The 21,700-nt window shown below is 36.2% G+C and overlaps 1 protein-coding gene across 1 annotated transcript; it reads left to right on the forward strand.

Moving 5' to 3' along the window:
* Window positions 1-106: 106 nt before the first annotated feature.
* Window positions 107-19,210, forward strand: DR1 (down-regulator of transcription 1). Its single transcript, XM_069478226.1, has 3 exons — window positions 107-1,041; window positions 9,477-9,640; window positions 17,796-19,210. The coding sequence occupies exons 1-3, from the start codon at window positions 822-824 to the stop codon at window positions 17,940-17,942; spliced, it is 531 nt and encodes a 176-aa protein (XP_069334327.1). The 5' UTR covers window positions 107-821; the 3' UTR covers window positions 17,943-19,210.
* Window positions 19,211-21,700: the final 2,490 nt, after the last annotated feature.

Raw genomic sequence — 21,700 nt, forward strand, 5'->3', positions numbered from 1 at the left:
GGCGGGGGAAGGGTGGCGGTAGCCACACCCGGAAGTCGGCCTGGAAGGGAGGGGGGAACATGGGGAGACAAGGTTTCCGGTGGCGCAAAGGGTGTCGGGAGCGGCTTCCAGCAAACCTTTCCTGGCTTCTGGAGGGACCACCGTTGCCGCCGCTTCGACTTCCAAGATCTGCGTTCGGGCTGAACGGCCACGGCGACAGCCACTGCAACTCCCACTGTGCCTGGCTCTGTCCATATTCGTTCCCAGGCGGCGGCCGCCGTTCCAGCAGCGGCCGCGGCCGACATGTTGTGAGGCGGCGGCGCGGTGTCTGAAGGATGGTTTGGCCGAGGCGGCGGCAACGGCTGCTGGGAGCGGCGGCAGCGGGGGCTCCGGCTCTGTAGAGCCGAGCCCGCTAGCTGTCCGCCCTGTACTGCGGCCAAGGCCACTGCCCTTAGATCTTTCCTCTTCTCTGGCGCCTTTGGGGACCAGTTAGGCGACAGCGCCCGCTCCTCTGAGGAGGCAAGAAGGTGGTTCCCCGGCCGCTCAAATTTCCGGACCACCTTGCTTTCTCTTCCCCAACCTTGGCAGTGCTCTCCCCAGAATCCTCAGGCCCCCGACTTTCCTCTCAAACTCGCCCTAAATCTCACACACTCGGGTGTTCCCCGCTCTCTCGAGCGTGCTCCTCCCCCTTCCTCAATTTCTGCAACCTCTTCTCAGAGCATCCCCCCTTGCCCGCCCCCGGGTCACTCTCCTAGTGCAGCGTTTTGAAGAAATCTCCGTGGAGGAGTGGACCAGAGCCGGGGAGTTTTTAAAAGCTGGGGCACGAGAGACAGGAAGGTATTATGGCTTCCTCGTCTGGCAACGATGATGATCTCACTATCCCCAGAGCTGCTATCAATAAAATGATCAAAGAGACTCTCCCCAATGTCCGGGTGGCCAACGATGCTCGAGAGCTGGTGGTGAACTGCTGCACTGAATTCATTCACCTTATATCTTCTGAAGCCAATGAGATTTGCAACAAATCCGAAAAGAAGACCATCTCACCAGAGCATGTCATTCAAGGTAAGGCATGTGTAGGACATGGTTTAAATGAGGGTCCAGGGGGACAGTCTGCTAGTTGCGTGAACCCATTCTTGTCAAAGCCTTCATTCCTCTTCACTGCTAAGTAGTGTTAATGAAAAAGCCACTCGAACGAACATGAAGGCAGCCAGTGACTTAAAAAAAATCTCTGTGTAGCGTTCTTCAGGTACTTTTCATCCAGCGAATAAAAGTAAGGAGTGCAAACATTTAGGACAACTAACATCCCCAAAACATAAAGTATTAAATTAATAGTGGTCTCAGTTTACAACCAGGTAAGCTGAAGCAACAAGAATTGCCTGCCTAAAGTTGAACTTAGATAATGACAACTGAGAAAGGAACCCAGAAGTTCTCCCTTGGAAAGTTAACATTCAGACGGAGGAACTTCAAGAATGAGTGGAGACAGCACTCCTTCCCCACCTGACCTTTTCACCAATGTAGAGAAAAGATTGATTTTATGAACACATGAATTAAAAAATTCTTAACATGAATGTGTTCAACGTTGTAAAGTTTATTGGTGTTGAATTAAGAGAGTGTATTTTCTGCTTTAAAACTGGTTTGATGGTGGTAATTTATCAACAGGTTACCAAAGCACACCTGTTCTAATCTGTAAGAAAAGTGTTCTTTAATCTCTTCTTTTTTTTTTTTTTTTTTTTTGCTTTTACATTGTTTGCTTTATTCTATGGAGATAAGTTTTAAAAGCTTGGGTTGAAAGGTTGTATGGTTTTTTTAATGGAACATTTCCCTGTCCATTCTTGCTGCTATTTCCATTTGGTTGTATACACTTAAGCTTTTATTGAACAGCACTTCTTAAAGTTTCAACAGTTTCTGTTATCTTTGCAAGTATTTAGTCCAGTAATAGGGATTTGAGGGACTGTATTCTGATGGCTTTAGAGAGGGGAGACATATTTACTGGTTATAATGTTTTGGGAATTACCTTCTGTGATTTTTACGTGTGCTCTTATGAAAGAGTTGCATTCATTTTGAGGTGCTAACTTGCCTTTTGTATTAATCCAATTAAAATTCTAACAATTTCTTGATTACTTTTGAGGTCAGAAAAAAAGGCATGGTTAATTTTAATCATTTTGGTAGGCAGTTGTCTACCATTTAATTTTTATAACTTTTTAAGAGGTGACTTTTTTATTATGATGAAGTAGAGAGCACATCTGCTCATAGTGACCACATCCAATATTTTACTGTCAATATTGACAAAAGGACTAAATGATTCATTTTTGATCCTGTATGGTGTCCTGAAGATGGATTTTAAATATACTTTGCCATTTCAGTACATAAGGAGAGAAATCCCCAGGAAAAAGTATATTTGATTCTTAAAGCTAGTATTTATACTCTAGCAAGTAAAATGAAAGCTAAGTTGTCTATTTTTCCTCTTGTGTTTTTATTTTTACATTGTATGTGTGATTGCTGTCATAAGTCTTTCACAAGATTATCCAACATAGATAGCTATAATTTCCTTTTACAACTCATAAAAAGGAAAAAGAACCTTTTATCAACATTGCCTTTCTAATGAAAATTGCAAAAGATTTCAACAGGCTCTGCCTAAACATTTGTTTACTCCACACAAGTGGGGATCATTCCAAAAATCTAATAACATATTACAGTCTGTCTTCTTGGGGAGAGTTTATTCTTTTCTAGGATATATTTAGATTTCTGATTGACATGATGGAATAGAAATGCAGCTGTAGCAAGCAGTATGCTAAATAGTTCAACTTTGGAATATGCTAAATTCAGTTTAACGTATGAGTCAGTTACAGTGAAAGAGCATTTTCTTTGTGTAATAAGGATTATTTATTAATTTAAAAAAATCATGTGTTGAACCTGTTACAGTCTTGTAAATTTACCTTTTTTCCTTGTAACATTGCTATTATTGAGTGTATAAGAATCTGCATTTTTGCCCAAGAATTCTCCCCAGTTGGGGGAGTAGATTTTATACATTTATGTAATCTCTTATTGCTTAATTTTTTCAAGGGAGTTTTGTTTGGGGAGGTTAAAATTTAAAAAAAAAAATGCTTAAAGTATATATTTTAGATGTTTAAAGTGGGTTCTAACAGATTAATCATGGTAGATGTGACATTTTTTATATTTTTCTATCAGCATTGATTATTTAGAAATGTAGGATATATCCAAGTGAAATAATAATGTACATTTTAAAATATGATTCTCACATATTGAAGTTTGGGGTTTTGATAATAAATTCAATGAACTAGACTTTGCTTCAGGACATTTCATTTGTTCAGTTGCCACCTTGCTTTATCTTGTCAGGATAAATTAAGCATCCTCAGGCAGTTCTGTAAAATGCAAGTTAAGGTTGAAATAATTTTATCATCAGTAAGTCTGAAATACCATAAAGTAGGTAAAAAGAAAACCCTTCTTGTTTCTGTTTTGCTTATTTTAAATTTAAGAAGGTAAACTTGGTGTTTATTGCAGGGCACAGAAAAATGAATAGAGGGAATTCTAAGCTATAAAAGGTGTTCCTTTTATTTCATTGCTGTTTTTGTGAACACATATTCTTGAATGAGTTCTACCAAGTTCTGTTGCATTATGGGAAGAATTGACATTGAGAATCAAGAGCTATAAGTTGTACACTGGAAATTTTGTGGACTTAGGCAGATCTGTTAACTAAGATAAGGCTTCCCCATTTATGTATAAAACTTGATTTCAGGTGTAACTTGAAATTATTGAAAGAATCAGTCAGGGGTAGAGAACCTTACATTACATAAGCTACAATAAATAATTTAAAAATTTGTAGTGATACTGATTAAAATATGAAGCTAAAGGCCTGTTTTGTTTATATCATGATATCATTTGCAAAGTTAAAATATGAATAAGAATATTTTAAATACTATTTTGTTCCTGCGTTTTTAGTCTCTTGCTACATTTTCCCTACTTTTGTGAGAATAGTAACTGAAAGTAGTAAAAGTTTGAAAATGTTTCTGAGAATTTGTTCTTCAGCCATTGAGTTGCTCCAAGCTGTCTATGTTGAAGGACATTTTTTTATTCTAGTCCTTCTCACAGTGGTACCTTAGTAAAAAGCCATAAAAATGGATCACTAGAAAAACGAAATGAAAAAACAGATAAAAACTCTATTTTTTTTCTTTACTAGATTCAGTAGACATAAAATTACTGTGTCAAGTTGCTATAAAGGTTCTCAAATGCTTACTTTGAATTTTCTTACTTAACTTACTGCAGCCATTAGGAGCAATTCTGGCACAAGTCCATGGACCACACTTTGAGTAGCTTTGCTCTAAATCTTAAACCACAGTCTGTTTTGGAAAGTGAATGTGAAGTAGTTTTGAAATCAGAGGATCTGAGTATTGTAGAGAAGTTGTAATGATAAGGGGAATGAATGAGAATAATATATTATGTTGCCTAAATCGTTAATAGAAATATTTTTTCCAAAGGACGGTCACATGTAATTTGCATTGCACAATTTATCACACATAATCAGGTACTTTTCAAATTAGGATTTTATTATTATTTTCCTTAAAATTTATGTATTTTTTGTTTTTGTTTTCCTTTTGCCACCCAATAATTACTTATTGAAAACTGCTAAGTACTTGGCATTGTGTTAGACACTGCTAAGAATATAAAGATGAATGACATTCACTTCCTTCTCTGCCATTAGTCTCTCATTGTCCAAGATTCCGAGGAGTAGTGATACCATGGAGGAAGATATGGTTCTTAAGGATCTTCAGAAACCTTTGCCAGGCTAATGAGCCAAGAAGTCACTTGGGCTACCTCCTCGTAATGTATTTTAAGTGAAATAACATTTTTCACTTAATGTATTTTAAGTGAAATACATTCCCCCCCAAACAAAAGAAATTGAGAAATTAGAGAATGCTAATTAATATGGTATTTTATATAGGTTCTGTGTTTCACATAATTTTTTAATGAAAAGCATGCTTTATGCATTCAAAGTATAAAGTGATTCATACAAATTCATGTTACAACAGAACTTTTCAGGAGTATGTCACTTTGTAAGGTAACATAAACCTGTATCAAGATTATTGTCGGGTCAGGTGCGGTGGCTCACGCCTGTGATCCTAGCACTCTGGGAGGCCGAGACGGGTGGATCGTTTGAGCTCAGGAGTTCGAGACCAGCCTGAGCAAAAGTGAGACCCTGTCTCTACTAAAAAAAAAAAAATAGAAAAATTATATGGACAACTAAAAATATATATAGAAAAAATTAGCCAGGCATGGTGGTGCATGCCTGTAGTCCCAGCTACTTGGGAGGCTGAGGTAGGAGGATTGCTTGAGCTCAGGAGTTTGAGGTTGCTTTGAGCTAGGCTGACGCCATGGCACTCTAGCCTGGGCAACAGAGTGAGACTCTGTCTCAGAAAAAAAAAGATTATTGTTGCTTGGGGGAATTTTCTACCCTTTTTTTTTTTTTATATAGCTGTCTTGTTAATATCTATCTTTTAAGTTGAAAAATGTGCTAAGTATTTTTTTCCCCAATATACACCATGGACTTTTCTGGGTATAGTTTTAAGATACATGGCAGAGGATAGCAGACAGTGATGTGTGTTGGTTTTACCCACAGATTTTTAAAAAAGATATTTTCCTTTTTTGGTTTTTGCTCTGATGAGATCCTTTAGAGGCAGGGCCATCAATAATCCATATGGTCCCTTTGTACAAATTAGAAAAAGGCACTCCTTCCTTAAAAACCATTACTACCGGCTGGGTACTGTGGCTCATGCCTGTAATCCTAGCACTTTGGGAGGCCTAGGCAGGAAGATTGCTTGAAGTCAGGAGACCAGCCTGAGCAAGAAGGAGACCTCATCTTTACAAAAAATAGAAAATTTAGCGAGACATGTTGGTACACACCTGTGGTCCCAGGTACTCAGGAGGCTGAGGCAGGAGGATTGCTTGAGCCCAGAAGTTTGAGATTGTAATGAGCTATGATCGTCACCACTATACTATAGCCGGGGCAACAGAGTGAGACCCTGTCTCAAAAAAGAAATAAAAACAAAAAACCATTACTACCATCTGCCAGAAAAAGTGTCATAGTAAACATACAAATCTATGTTATAGTACGAATGGCCCTCTGATACTGTGTGTTGTCTGCACAACTGTAAATGGTAGCCCTGCTTAGGAGCCATTTCCCTTATCCTTCAATAGTTTCCTTTGTGTAAAATGGAAATGATTGCTCCTACAGGGTAACAAATGTTATAAAATTGTCTTCCTGTTTAGAAGATACCACGTCCAGTTATTGATATCTATTAGCCAAAATTTGTTTAAAATTTAGGTTAAAGTCAATGTAATTTTTGATATTAAATTTATGACTGTTCGTATTGAACTATGTTATTGAGAGTGCAGTGTTTGTATATAGGAACTCTTTGAATAACATTGAATATTAACCTTAGCCCTGCTTGCAAATTTTTTGGAAAACAGTGTTCTTAGCTTTAAATGTTTTTAAAGGTGAGTTTTATATATATATTTTTATTTTTTAACCCAAGCTCTCCATGGTTGATGGTAGTTTGGATTGAATTTTCTTAATGTCTAGCCTACTAATCCATGCCGTTTAAAGGTTGTGTCTCCATTGTGTTGATTTTTAAATTTAATATTATAAAATATACTTGCTCAACTTGAATTTAGATGTAATAATGTACAGCTATACATTTATTTAGGTCCTGTATACTTATCTAGGGAATTCTTTTAAATGTAAGAGAAAAAAATAAAAGCCGAGTAATATATAATCTGAGTCCGTTAAATGATTGTTATGTGCTAGACACTGTGTTAAATGCCTCGTATTAATTACTTGTTGATTCCTACAACCCTAAAACTAATAATATAATAGCAAATATTTTATTTTGCTCCTCCTGTGGGCCAGCCTCTGTTCTAAGCTCTTTATTTATATTAATGTATTTATTCTTCACAACAACCTGATCCAATGAGATGTAGGTACTGTTGTTATTCTTTCTTAGAGGAGAGAAAACTGTGAGGCACAGAGGTAAAGGAACTTATCTAGGGTCACACAGCTAATAGGCAGAGTTGGGAGTCAGTCCCTGGCAGTTTGGCTTTAGGGCCTTCGTGCTTAACTAACTGACCCTGGTTGTAGGCTGATATTAAGAAATAAATGCTATTCTCATTTTATAGATGGAAAAATTGAAGCTTAGTGATATTAAGTAACAGATCCAAGGTTATACAAATACTGTGACAATCAAGTTTCAGTTCTAAGGTCTGTTTGACCTCAAAAGTGGGAGGTTATATCTGTCTGAGAGGGTCAGGCATACTTAATTTGAAGATGGGATTTGATCAGTGCCATGAGTTCATTGCCGTCAGCATGAATGTGGAAAACTATGGTTTTTGTTGGGAAACATTGAGCAGTCAGATTTAGCAGAAGTGTACAGGGATTTAATGGCAGAAGTAACGGTGGAAAAAAGCAGGAGGGGCTAGATCATGGAGAACCTTAGCATAGGACTAAGGAAATCAGACTTTAGAATATGATGGGAAACCATAAACCATTCACTTGGTTTCTTTTGGTATTGTCTCTAGCTAATCTCATTGAAATACTCTGTGCCTTTAAAAAGAGAAGAGATAATACAAAAACTTGGGCTATCACTGACACCAAAAAAAAATCAGTCTGTTAATTCAAGTGAAAAATACAGGCTACCTTAGTTTTCACTTATTTTTCCACTATACTTCAAGCTCCTCGAAGTCAGAATTATGTGATGATGAATTTGATATACAGAACTCAGAATAATGCCTTTTTGAGGTTTTTAGAGAATTAGAGGGTGGGGGAGGAGACCAGTTAATTAAAATTCAAATAATAATATGGTATTCTGCTTTTGGCATCAGATTATTTCTAAAGAAGGTTGATGAAAACAGCTTATAACATTTCAAATAATTAAAGTTGTAAATCGGTTAAAAATGTCTTAGAAATCACAATTTGCATAGTTTGCATAGTGGATTTTGGATTTGTAAAAGTATATTTGGTAAAATCTCAGAAGTTAGATTTGAGAGCATCTGTGCTGAAAGCAGTTTGGTTCACCATAATTGTTGAAAGACTACGAGAACTGATGAACAAAATTAATTTACTGTGTTCTTCACTACCTATATTTCATCATTGGTTCAGAATACAAAATATGTCTTTTGGGCTGGGCACAGTGACTCACGTCTGTAATCTCAGCACTTTGGGAGGCCAAGGCAGGAGGATCAGCAAACACAATATGCCTTTGGGGCATTAGTCAACATATAGAAAACTATATGTGTATATATAATTTGTTTTTGTTTTTGTATTTTTTTTTTTGAGACAGAGTCTTGCTCTGTCGCCCAGGCTGGAGTGCAGTAGCACAGTCATAGCTCATTGCAGCCTTGAACTCCTGGGCTCAAGTGGTCCTCTTGCCTCAGCCTCTGAAGTAGCTAGGGCTACACGTGCAGGCCATCATGCCTGGCTAATTTTTTTAGTTTTTTTGTAGAGACAGGGTCTCACTGTGTTACCCAGGCTGGTCTCAAACTCCTGGCCTCAAGCGGTCCTCCTGCCTCAGCCTTCCAACGTGCTGGGATCACATGTGTGAGCCACTGCTCCTAGCCTAAAATATAATTTTAAATACTATGAGCCCAAAGGAAATTTTATGTCTTATCTTTTCTAGATTACGGAAGGCATTTAGAGTATGCATTGTTTTCTTTGTAAAATTTTCTTTCTAAATGTGAAAAAAATAAAGAAATTTTTTAATTAATGTTTCTTCTATCCTTATTGCTTTTTAAAATCACAGTTTCTCTGCGACATCACTTGAAAATGTTTTTATAATACTTCCTGTTAAGTTCTATTTTCAAGAGAAACCTGTTGGCTCACTATAAATGCTGAATTTCATGAATTATTTCCACTGGTATTTCTTAAACTGGGTAGTTTGAAGCTAACAATAGCTTCCTGGGGGCATATTAGACAAAAGAAAACTTACCTGGTCTTTCATCCTATCCTATTAAAACTTAGTAGAGAATGTGTTTATCAGTCTAATTACAAAATATGTAATTTACAAATATATTTCAAATATTTGCCTTTTTTGTGTTCTTTGAGAAAGTGACTGACTTCATGCTATTTGATTTACTATGAGTGGTATAGGAAAAATGTTTTCTTACTAAAACCACATGTTCTTACATTGGACTTTTTTTTTTCCTCACAGGAAATGCTTTAGTTTTTTAAAAATTAGTCAGAAAGAAAAGGAAAAGTGAAGGCATATGCCTGGAAATGTTACTTAAGTTTTAACTGACTTGCATTCTAATACTAGGCAAAATGAAAAAATTGTCTTAGCCACCCAATTGTACCACTATAAAATAGGTAAAATTATTAGAAAACAGCAAAAACATTCCCCTCCCCTGAAGAAATACCCATAAAAACTTCATGTTCCATTGATGGGGGGAAAGCTGTATTTTATCACCCTTTCATATTTTCATTTCTCTAGCTCTAGAAAGTTTGGGCTTTGGCTCGTACATCAGTGAAGTAAAAGAAGTCTTACAAGAATGCAAGACAGTAGCATTGAAAAGAAGAAAGGCCAGTTCTCGTTTGGAAAACCTTGGCATTCCTGAAGAAGAATTATTGAGACAGCAACAAGAATTATTTGCAAAAGTAAGTAATACATTTTAAATTATTTTCATCTGAATCCTACCCTGTTTGCTAGCAGAAATCATACTGATTTCTGAAATCCCTTCCTAAGTCAACGTACGTACCCAGAGGATTCTTCTTCTAGCTAATCGTTTGATTATAGAGTCCGATGTCTAGAGCTGTCCAGTTTGACTCTGGTTTGTGCAAAAGTAAATATTTGCAGCAATCTGTTTTCTAAAGAAAAACTCCAAATAACTATTAAGATTTTACTTTGAGGTTTTTTTCAGACAGAATGACTATTTAAAAGCGTGAAAAAACGTATCTAGCAGGGTATGGTGGCACATGCCTGTGGTCCCAGCTATTCGGGAGGCTAAGACAGGAGGATCACTTGAGGCCAGGAGTTCGAGGCTGGGCAACATAGAACCTGGGCAAAGATTCTTTAATATACCTTTAAAACACACTAATTTAAAAAAAAAAATTTAAATGCCAGTAGAGCAGAGAAAGGGAGAAAACCTTTCTTCTTTCTTGTCAAAATCCTAATGCCTAGTCTATGAAGGATTAGAGCCAAGTTAATATCCCTTTTTAAAAAAAAAAGGGAAGAAGAAGGGAAAGTATAGGTGAGGCTGCTTTTTCCCTATTAAGTTCTGGCCTCTCATTTGAAATTATAAGGCAGTTTTGGGTTGAATAGAAGAGATGCTGTAGTAACCATTAGAACTGGGAAGTGTCATTTTAGGTAAACTCTTCCAGGTTAGCTCCACAGCTAATCTCTCTGCCGCTATAACAATCAGTCTGATTTATACCAAAAAGCATTTGAGTCTTAAGTGTTATTAGGCAGTTAGACACCAGATAGCATTTAAACTTATGAGAACCATAAAAGCTTACTAACATTTATTGAGTTCTAACCATGTGTTAATCACATTGCTAAGTAATTTACCTATATTATCGTATTTAATTCTCACAGCAACTCATGATAGGAACTAAAGTGGAAAAGCCTTCAAAGCAGGCATAAACACATACAAACAATGTTATAATCCATATGAATATGAAGTATCAAAGGAGTAATGATTTTTTAAAAACGTTGATGGGGCTGGGCATGGTGGCTCATGCCTGTGATCCTAGCACTTTTGGAGGCCAAGGCGGAAGGATTAGTTGAGGCCAGGAGTTTGAGAACAGCCTGAGCAAAAGCAAGACTCTGTCTCTACAAAAAATAGAAAAGTTAGGTGGCCATGGTGGTGCATGCCTGTAGTCCTAGCTACTTGGGAGGCTGAGGTAGGAGAATTGCCTGAGTCCAGGAGTTTGAGGCTGCAGTGAGCTAGAATGAGGCCACTGAAGTCTAGAGCCCAGGTGACAGAGTGATACCTGATGTAAAAAACAAAAACATATTAATGGCTTAGTTTTTGATTCTCTGCTATTGTAAATCACCTAGAGGGTGCCAAATTAATTATTTGATGAAAAAAAGAAGATGCTCTGCTGGATACTTTACATACCTTATATCATTTTATGAAATGATATAAATTTTATTATATTTATTTACATAATAAATAGAAGTGGAGAAACTGGTATGAAATTATTCATTCATTTATTCTACAGATATTTACTAAAGTCCTTATTATTTACCAGGCATTGTACTAGATGCCAGGTTTACAACAGTCAACAAGAGACATGGTTCCTATCATTATAGAGCTTAGTCTCCTGGGAAAGGTTGACTTAAATAAAACAGGTAAGTTGAGATAGTTAGGAAGTGTTGGAGTCTGTATTTAAACTCATATCTTCTGACTCCAAAACCTGTATTCTTTCTATAATACCATGCTCTAGCTACCATTTTATCTGCTTAAATTTATTATGGAACTTTTAAATAGAATATGCTTTATTCTTGCCAGGGCAAAATGTAAAGACATAATTGACTGGCTCCCACATCTGTCTTCACCACTCCATGCCTATTATCTGTTCTTTATTTCTCTTTATCTCCTTCTTTTCTTACCCTGGCATATGGGTGAATATCCCTAGTATTTCTTTGCTCTTGTGAGGACAGCAAGCGAAGAAGTAAAATTATTGGAGCTGTCTAGTACTTCTTCCCTAGAGCACTAAGTACTTAAGTTCTAAACATGAGAGGAACTGATATAATATCTTTTTATCACTTTCGTTTTGTTTCATTTTTTAGACTTTATTTTAAACACAATGACAGCCTCATTTTAAGCTAGTAGCAAGTATTTGAAAACTTAAAGTTAACTGCAAATTAAAAATGAGTCATTTTAGTGTGTGGGAGTGAGACTCTTAAAACATAATGAAAATCTCCAAAAGAAGTGAATTAGAAAATATATGCCTACTTACCTCTCTTTCACACTCCCATTTTAGAAGGAAAATACTTGGAATGGTTTGGGTGGGAGACAAGAGAAAAAAAAGAAATTAGAGTAAATATCACTGAAATTTTTTTAATTTGTGGAAATAAATATGATTAAAATTGTACCATTCAACAATTTTTTTTTTTTAAGAAACGGGGTCTTACTGTGTTGCCCAGGCTGGAGTGCAGCGGCTATTAACAGGTGTGATCATAGCACCCTACTGCCCCAAACTCCTGGGCTCAAGCGATCTTCTTGCCTCAGCCTCCCAAGTAGCTGGGACTATAGGCATACACCACTGCCCCTGACTCAACAATTATTTTTAAAGGGCTGGGTGAGGTGGCTCACCCCTGTAATCCTAGCACTCTGGGAAGCTGAGGCAGGAGGATCACTTGAGATCAGGAGTTCCAGACCAGCCTGAGCAAGAGCGAGACCCCATCTCTACCAAAAATAGAAAAAATTAGCCAGGCATGTGTAGTCCCAGCTACTTGGGAGGCTGAGGCAGACGGGTCTCTTGAGCCCAGGAGTTTGAGATTGCAGTAAGCTATGATGATGCTACAGCACTCTACAGAGCAAGACTCTGTCTCAAAAAAACAAACAAACAAACAAAAAAAACAATATTTAAAGACATAGGAGTGCTTTTATGTTCAGAGAAAGGTATGAGAGCTGATATGGGGGCATGGTACCTAAAAGTCAATTAAATTTGAAATGTAACTAGCACATGACTTTGCAGACCATTTGATAAATTATAAGATCAAACACTTTTGCAATAAAAACTTTTTGGAGACTTGAAATTATTTGAATTTTTTTCCATGTTACAAAAGTATACCTACTTGTAGTTGATGAGGCCACAAAGTGAGTATTCTTAAGTTGATTAAATTCACACATTTGGTTTGCCTTGTCATTTTCTTATGAATTCTTGAAATGTTTTTAGTGAAGCACTCTTAGTTGATTTTGAACTCTTTGGTTATTCCAGCCATAAAAGTAAATACGCCAGTGTGTTAGAATTAACTATATTCCATGTTTCTTTGTAAAAATGGGTGAAAATACTTATTAGAATACTTGGTTTCTAATTTCCTAAGCAAGTTTTTGTGTACTGTAAAAAATTGTCTTACCCATGTTTTTTCTGATATCTTTAATCTTTTCCCTACTCACTTCTTCTTCTCTGCCTTTAACCATATTTGGGTCTTCTGTATCTCCTTATGCCCCCCAAACCCCTCCGTCTTTTGCTGTAATAATCTATGTTATAAGCCAGGCAAAGTAGAGCCTACCTATAGTCCCAGCTACTCTGGAGGCTGAGGTGGGAAGATTCCTTGAGGCCAGAAGTTCAAGGCTGCAGTGCACTGTGATCATGCCTAGGAATAGCCATAGACTTCCAGCCTGGGCAACATAGTGAGACCTCATCTCTTAAAAAAAAAATCTGTGTTATCATCTTCTAGAAACATATGCCACTTATTCCTGGCATTTGACTTCTGCCCTACCACAGAGATAGATAGCTAATCACCAAATTCAGTAACTTTTTTCCACCTTCAAGTCTCACTCTATTCTAGAGTTTTTTTTTAAATAACATTTAACACAGACCTCTTTCTTAGTCTCTGATACTATACTTGCTTGGATAGACTTTCCCCAAAGTAATAACTTCTCTTCTTCTTCACTACCACAACTCCCCCACTCTTGCCCTTTGATCAACACATTTCAAGTCAAAATGCAATTAACATGTGAGTCCCTACTGTATGTAACACATATTATATAGGTGCTGCACGTGTAAAGTTATTGAGTATGAAATGTCCAATTTCCTTAAGTACTAAGTTTGACAGTTGACATCTCTGACATTTCACTTTGACACTTGTTTTATTTATATTTTGAATGTACTCCTCAGTCTTTCAAATGCACTTATTGGCTTGTGATTATCTTTCAAATTTTTTTAAGAGCAATTTTTGTGAAACCATGGATAAGTCAAAAATTCATGTTATGGCCGGGCGCGGTGGCTCATGCCTGTAATCCTAGCACTCTGGGAGGCCGAGGCGGGTGGATCGCTCAAGGTCAAGAGTTCGAGACCAGCCTGAGCAAGAGCGAGACCCCGTCTCTACTAAAAATAGAAAGAAATTATATGGACAACTAAAATATATATAGAAAAAAATTAGCCGGGCACGGTGGCGCGTGCCTGTAGTCCCAGCTACTCGGGAGGCTGAGGCAGGAGGATCGCTCGAGCCCAGGAGTTTGAGGTTGCTGTGAGCTAGGCTGACGCCATGGCACTCACTCTAGCCCGGGCAACAAAGTGAGACTCTGTCTCAAAAAAAAAAAAAAAAAAAATTCATGTTATTTCGAATGTGAGTTCTGTCATGGAACCAATGTGCAGACAACTCGAAATATCAACAAAGTGTTTGGGAAGGATGTGGCTATTGAATGCATAGTACATCCAAGGTTTGAGAAGTTCTGTTCTAGTGATTTTAATCTTGGAAATGAGCCTCATGGATAATGATGAGCTGAAAGCTATAGTGGAAGTGAATCCATCTCAACCTAACACATGAATTAGCAGCAATGTTTGACGTTAGTATTCCAACAATATTGGACCATTTGAAACAAATGGACAAGGTGGAGAAGCTGGATACATGGGTTTTGCATGAATTAAACAAGCATCAGAAGAGAAATCATATGGAAGCTTCCCTTCCTTTGCTGTCGCGACATAAAGGTGAACCATTTCTATACCATATTATTACGTCTGATGAAAAATAGATCTTTTTGACAATCACAAGCATTCAGCACAATGGCTGAATAAAGACAAAATGCCAAAACACAGTCCAAAACCTAATATTCATCCAAAAAAACTAATGGTGTCTGTTTGGTGATCCACTACAGCTTCATGAAACCTGGTCAATCAATTACAGCAGATGTCTACTGCAACCAATTGGACGAAATGATGAGGATGCTTGCAATTAAGCAGCCGAGATTGGTCAATAGAGACAGGCCAATCCTCTTGTAATACAGTGCTCACTCACATGTTGCACAAACAACGCTGCTCAAATTACAGCAGCTGGACTTGGAAACTCTGTCTTCTACCATATTCACCACACCTTGCACCAACTGACTACCACTTCTTCCAGGCTTTGGACTACTTCTTTCAAGGAAAAATATTTAATTCTCAACAAGCTGTGAAAAATGCCTTTCTCGATTTCATTACCACTCGCTCTCCAGGTTTCTTCATTGCTGGCATAAACAAGCTACCCTTAAGATGGCAAAACTGTGTCAATAGTTTAGGCACACACTTTGATTAATTGTACTGCTTCTTGTTTGAGATATAATAAACTATACTCCTGATTTGAAATCAGACATTTCATATTTAATGACCTAATATAATAATGAAGAATACATCATTCTTCTTAAGAAACTTAGTGTCTTGTAGGGGAGGTATGATATAGATACACTAACAACTGTATTAAGAGGGTGACTACTCTCATGAGAAAGATCCCAAGTAGAGAGACATCACATCAGATTTTGGGGGTTCGCCTGTAGCTTAGTGTTTTCTTCTTGCTTTTTCAGTTGCCTAGTACCGACTTTATACTTGGTTAACAACTCTTTTTTTTGTTTTTGAGACAAGGTCTTGCTCTGTTGCCCACGTTGGAGTGCAGTGGTGCGATCATAGCTCACTGCAACCTTGAATTCTTGGCCTCAAGCAATCCTCCTGCCTCCATCTCTCAAGTCACTAGGAGTACAGTCACATATCACCACACCTAGCTAATTTTTCTATTTTTTTTATAGAGACGGGGTCTCCCTATGTTGCCCAGACTGGTCTTGAACTTCTGGCCTCAAGCAATCTTCTTGTCTCAGCCTCCTAAAGTGCTGGGATTACAGGCATGAGCCACTGTGCCCAGCAACAATTCTTTATGTTAAGTTTTTTCTGTTCCTATGACTAGTGTTACTTCTATCTCCTGATTACACCCTGACTGATACCAGGAGGAGAGAATAGTATTTCAGTTTGACTTGGAAGAAGGGCAGAATTTTAATAGATTAAAATCAGGAAATTTCAAATAGAAGAAATGTCAGCATGAGTAAAGGTAGTGAAGATGAGAAAGTATGGTGTATATTTGGGAAAAATTTTATGTAGAGGTTGGGGTAGGCACTAATTTAGAGGACCATGAACTCTAGGCTGAAAATTTTGGACTTAATTTGTAACAAATGATTTTTTTTTTTTTAAGGAAAGTAATGACCTGATTAGGTAGAGTTCTCATCTAGAAATGTTTGGATAATAAAGTTGTGACAAATTATTAAGAAAAGTGAGAATTGTACAGGTAAAATCTTAAATGTTAGAGGTTATGCTGAGCATCACTCTTTTCCCATCATTCATTCATTCAGAAAATACTGAGGGCCTGTGTGTTAGGAATGCCACAATGAATAAGAAAACAATCTCTATTCTCAAGTCTGGTGGAGAAAAAAATAACTTATATACTTATAAACTTAGATAATTATAAAACAAAATAGATAGATTTGGGAATGCATAGAGAATTATGGCATACAAAATAGAGCACAAAATCTGGGCCAGAAAGGTTAAGAAAGACTGACTGATTTGCGTTTCAAATGATAACTAGAAATTATCTATGCATAAATGAGGGTATGAGCCAGATTTAAAGAACAATCTGAGAAAAGGCAGAGAGGGAGAAACATTGTTTTAGCAGAGTCTAATGGGAAATTATAAGACCTTTTCAAGAACAGTTTCATTTTTCCCTTCTTGGTGTGGTTTTTCTGCTAACAGGTGAAATTAAATTGAGAAAGAGCCTTAGATGTTGCATATATTTCATAATTATGCATATTTTCATTTCTAAAATCCTGTGGTTGCTTTTATAGAGGATATATCAGACGATTGAATTTTAACCAGTTATGTTTTCACTAGTGTTTATATGGGAAGGGTATATATATTTCTATGTGTTTACATTGTGTGTATTTATAGAGAGAGGGAATGAGACCCAGAGAAAGAGAGAGATGCATGTATAGGGTGGGAAATTTTAATTCAAACCCAGAAAGATATCAAGCATTCATGTCCAAGACCAGTACTTTTCCACTAAGAGTTAAAGGTACTGTACTAGAGAAATTTTAAACCGCATAAATGAATTTCAGATTGAAAAATGTTTATATCAAAATTGTAATTTGGCCGGGCGCGGTGGCTCACGCCTGTAATCCTAGCACTCTGGGAGGCCGAGGCGGGTGGATCGCTCAAGAGCAAGACCCCGTCTCTACTAAAAATAGAAAGAAATTATCTGGCCAACTAAAATATATATAGAAAAAATTAGCCAGGCATGGTGGCACATGCCTGCAGTCCCAGCTACTCGGGAGGCTGAGGCAGTAGGATTGTTTGAGCCCAGGAGTTTGAGGTTGCTGTGAGCTAGACTGACGCCACGGCACTCACTCTAGCCAGGGCAACAAAGCGACACTCTGTCTCAAAAAAAAAAAAAAAAAAAAAAAAAAATTGTAATTTGAGGGGACAGAAGAATCAAGTGAAATGAAAAGAGAGGAAAGGAGCCAAAGAGAAAATATTCTGATTTTTCTGTCAACCTTTTCAGTTGAACCAAAGGTCATAAATTATGTGACATAAAAGAGAACCATCTATAGAGAACCAAGCTTGGGAAACTCCTTAGACCTGGGTGGTTGACAGAAAAGGAATCTGTATTTATATTTTCTTGTGGAGTTCATGTTTTCCAGATATATAAGAATTACATAGTTGTTGGAAAGTATCCAAGTTTGATAATGACTAAGTCTGTAATTGGCTTAATCAAAGTGTAAGTTTAACCAAAGTATTTGTGGATTTAAACAAAATTATTGTTTGTCTTTATGTTTTTGGTGTTTAGGCTAGACAGCAACAAGCAGAATTGGCCCAACAGGAATGGCTTCAAATGCAGCAAGCTGCCCAACAAGCCCAGATTGCTGCTGCCTCAGCCAGTGCATCCAATCAGGCAGGATCTTCTCAGGATGAAGAAGATGATGATGATATCTGAAATTCACCAGCTGAGTTTCTATTTCCTCTATAAATGTTTTTCCCTGCACAAAAAAACAGTGAAAGAAATGCTTATCTGTAATTTTGTGTGCATCTTGGTGGACTTGCCATTGGTATTCTAGGGATGTCTGCTGTTAAGTTTCATCTATTGTGTGCTATACATGTAAAACCTGTCTCTTTGAACTATTGAAAATTTAAGGTTCAGTATGATATCAATTTTGAATTTTTAATGGTGTTTATGAAATTTTAGATAGCAGTGAGTCCTTTATTTGATCAATAAACAGTGTTACAGAAAACTTCAAGTTTATAAAAATACAGTGAAATTTATATGGAAGCTCTAACTCTGCATTTGCATTTCCTCTGCCCTTTTAACTAAACTAAAAATTGGTAATTTTAAATTATTGAGGGGGGTACTAGGTGAATCAGTAGACATTGGATCAGGTTGGTGAAAAGAGTTCAGTTCTGGAGTATCTGAACTTCATCTTTTAAAATGAGAGTGTGTTTGTATATATATATGTGTATATATATGCAATAAATATATATACTCAGATAAATATACTTGTTTAGAAAACCTCAAAACAAGACATTCAAAGCTAGGAAGGAGTATGTTCAATAGTAGTTATATAAATTGGTGGGTTATGTTTATTGTTTTTGTTTTGTGTAGAGGTAAAAACTAAAGTTTTATCATGGCATAATTCATCTTGAGCTATACTATGACATTTCAAAGACTGCCCATTTTTGAGGACTGTCATGATTCTTACTGTTTCACTCCAATTCAGTAATTGTTGGTAGTATTACTTGCTCAGTCCTTCCATGCTTATATTATTCAGATATATAGGTGGGACTTGTGAAACAATTGCTTAGGTTCTGTTGGTTTAACTGAGGTTCATGAATATTCAAACCTTTGTTGGGGGAAAAAAATGAAAGTTAATGAGCATGCTTGCTATGAGAGAGGGATTTTTTTTTTTTTAATTTAACTTGTAGCTATACTTATTGTTTGTTTTTAGCATTACTTTTACATTTTCTTGACTAGATAGCCTAGAGCCCAGTGCTACCTTTTGAAATTGCATCATTGTCTCCTTCATCTTAATTGAGTGATAGCTTTAAAAAAAAGATTGGTTTTGTTTAAGAAAGTGTGTCATAACTGATCGGCCCTATATGAAACATAAATAATTTCAACCTGCTTGTTAAAAGAGAGAAGCTTTAGAGAGAAGCTTTAATTTGGTTCCAGTAAATAAAGTATAGTAGTGATTATAGAAATCCAGTGTGTTGAAGAAATGGCATAGTATTTATATTTTGGAAACAGAAAGGAAAAGTCACTTAAGATAGTATGAAGTAATTAAATTCCTATGTCAGTTGCCAAATAATTTAAATTTCTATATTTACCAAGGCCAAAAATAGATTGTGGCTGCCCAGATTCCAATTTTAATTGGAGAGCTAAAGAAGTAAACTTTTATAAGTATTAGATTTCTTAATGATCATATTTTTCAGTTTTAGAAAAAGGGAAATACTATATGTTTATTAAATATACTTCTACCCATGTAACGAAAAGGTTAATTTTGCTGAATGTTTTAAGTTGAAATTACTTCATGGATGTCATATCCCTGAAGTGCATTTAGACGAGATAGAAGGAATTGTTTTTTAAGAAGTTTAAGTACCAAAGGTAGTCTAGTCTAGAAAAATAATAAGTTAGTAAGTGTTGGCTTTTCTAATTTGTACTGTCACATCCTTATACTTTCTATTTTAAGTATATCTATTTCTTGCGTAAACAACTTAGATATTTTCCCACACCTTTTTTTTTTCTGATGCAGAGTTCAGGTTAATTAATATTTTACTGCATCTGATAATGTATTATATGTTTGAAGCCTAGTGACTTTTTATTTTGACATTCTTGTGATTTCATATGCTGTATTCTTCAAGCAATAAAATTCTGATGTGTTTTATAAATTGTTTTGATATTTAATGATCTATAGAGAGATTGCTATTATTATCATTTTTACTAGTTTAAAGAATGTTAGACCCAAAAGACATTTTGGTCATTTGGCGTATAGTACCTGCCTTTCTCCTTTAATGTTATTTCAGAAAATGTGGCTTTACTTGTGTTTTTGTAATTTATGGTCCTAGGATTGAAGCATAACAAAGCTACTTAAGCAGTATTTTACTTTTAGCTTATTTTTTTTAGCATTTATAAGTCAGTATTTTTCCAGTTGTTAAATATTTTTTAGTCTTTTGCAGGGAGAAACAAAATCTTTAGCGTTCTTGAGAAATAGTTATTGTTTAGTATTTTTCCATCCCCTTGAATATATATCTGTCTTTTTCAGCAGATTATCAGATTGATAAGTATTGAAAAGACACCAATTTTTAAAACTGCATATACCATACACACAGAAAAGTACACAAATAAAGGTTTTCACAAATTAAACTTTTGTCATCAGCCCTCAGATCAAAACACAGAGTGTATGAGCACCACAGAAGCCCTCCCTCTTGTCCCTATTTTAAATTATCTTCTTCCTCCCCAAAAGTATCTACTATCCTACTTCTAAAACCATAGATTAGTTTAGCCTGTTTTTATTTTATATAAATGTAATCATACATAATATGCTTTCTTCATTCATTTTTGTGAATATATTAGTTTCCTATTGCCACTGTAACAAATTATCACAAACTTAGTGATTTCAAACAACACAAATATATTCTCTTATAGTCTTGGAGATCAGAAGTCCAAAATCAGTTCATTGGACCAAAATCAAGGTATCAGCAATAGGGTTGGTTCCTTCTTGAAGTTGTGAGGGAAGAATCTGTTTCCTTGCCTTTTTCAGCTTCCGGTTACTCCCTGTATTCATGGGCTTGTGGCCCTTTCTAGATGATCAAAGCCTGTTTTTGTCATCACATCATCTTCTCTTCTGCAGTCAGATCTTTCTGTGCCTATACGTTCAGGACCCACCCAGATAAATCAAGTTAATCCTCCTATCCCAAATCTTTAATTTAATCGTATCTGCAAAGTCTCTTGCTATCTAGAGTGACATTCACAGGTTCCAGGAATTAGGACCCTGGATGTCTTTGGAGGCCATTATTCAACCTACCAAAGTAAGATTCATCCATATTGTTGCATGTATTTATAGTTCATTCATTCTCGTTGCTGTAATGTGTTCCATTTATTTATCCATATTTTATTATATCCAGAAGTTATCCATTCTTCCACTAATGGTCATTTCAGAAATTTCTAATTCTGGGCTATTATGAATAGTGCTGTGGAGAATATTCTTATGTGTGTCTTTTGGTGAGTGTATGCATTTCTCTTGAATATATTTAGGAGTGGAATTGCTGGGTCATGGAGTATGCATATTTTCAGTTTTAATATGTATTTTGTGTCAAACAGTTTTCCAAAGTGTTTATAAGAAGGCACCATTTTAGTGTGTACTATAATAATGAATTACCCTAATGGCATAGTAGCCTGAGACTGTTAACGAATTTCTCCAAATGCCTAAATCATACCAAATGAGTCATACTTCTACAGCAGGTCTATTGTTATTTAATATCATATAAGAGGAAAATAGTAGCAAAAGTATTTATTCTTGTTACTGACACATTACTATTATGCACTCATTAGGTTATTGCTCCTCAGAATAAATGCAAGTTTTAGGTAATCGTAAATAATATGTTAAGCTTATAAACAATATGTTTAGTTGTGGTTTAATTTTTTAGTTGAATTTTTAAATTTTGGATATTTCCTCATATAGGTCTCTAAATTATATCTAG

The sequence above is a fragment of the Eulemur rufifrons genome, chromosome 8, assembly GCF_041146395.1.
Source record: "Eulemur rufifrons isolate Redbay chromosome 8, OSU_ERuf_1, whole genome shotgun sequence".
NCBI classification, from domain to species: domain Eukaryota; kingdom Metazoa; phylum Chordata; class Mammalia; order Primates; family Lemuridae; genus Eulemur; species Eulemur rufifrons.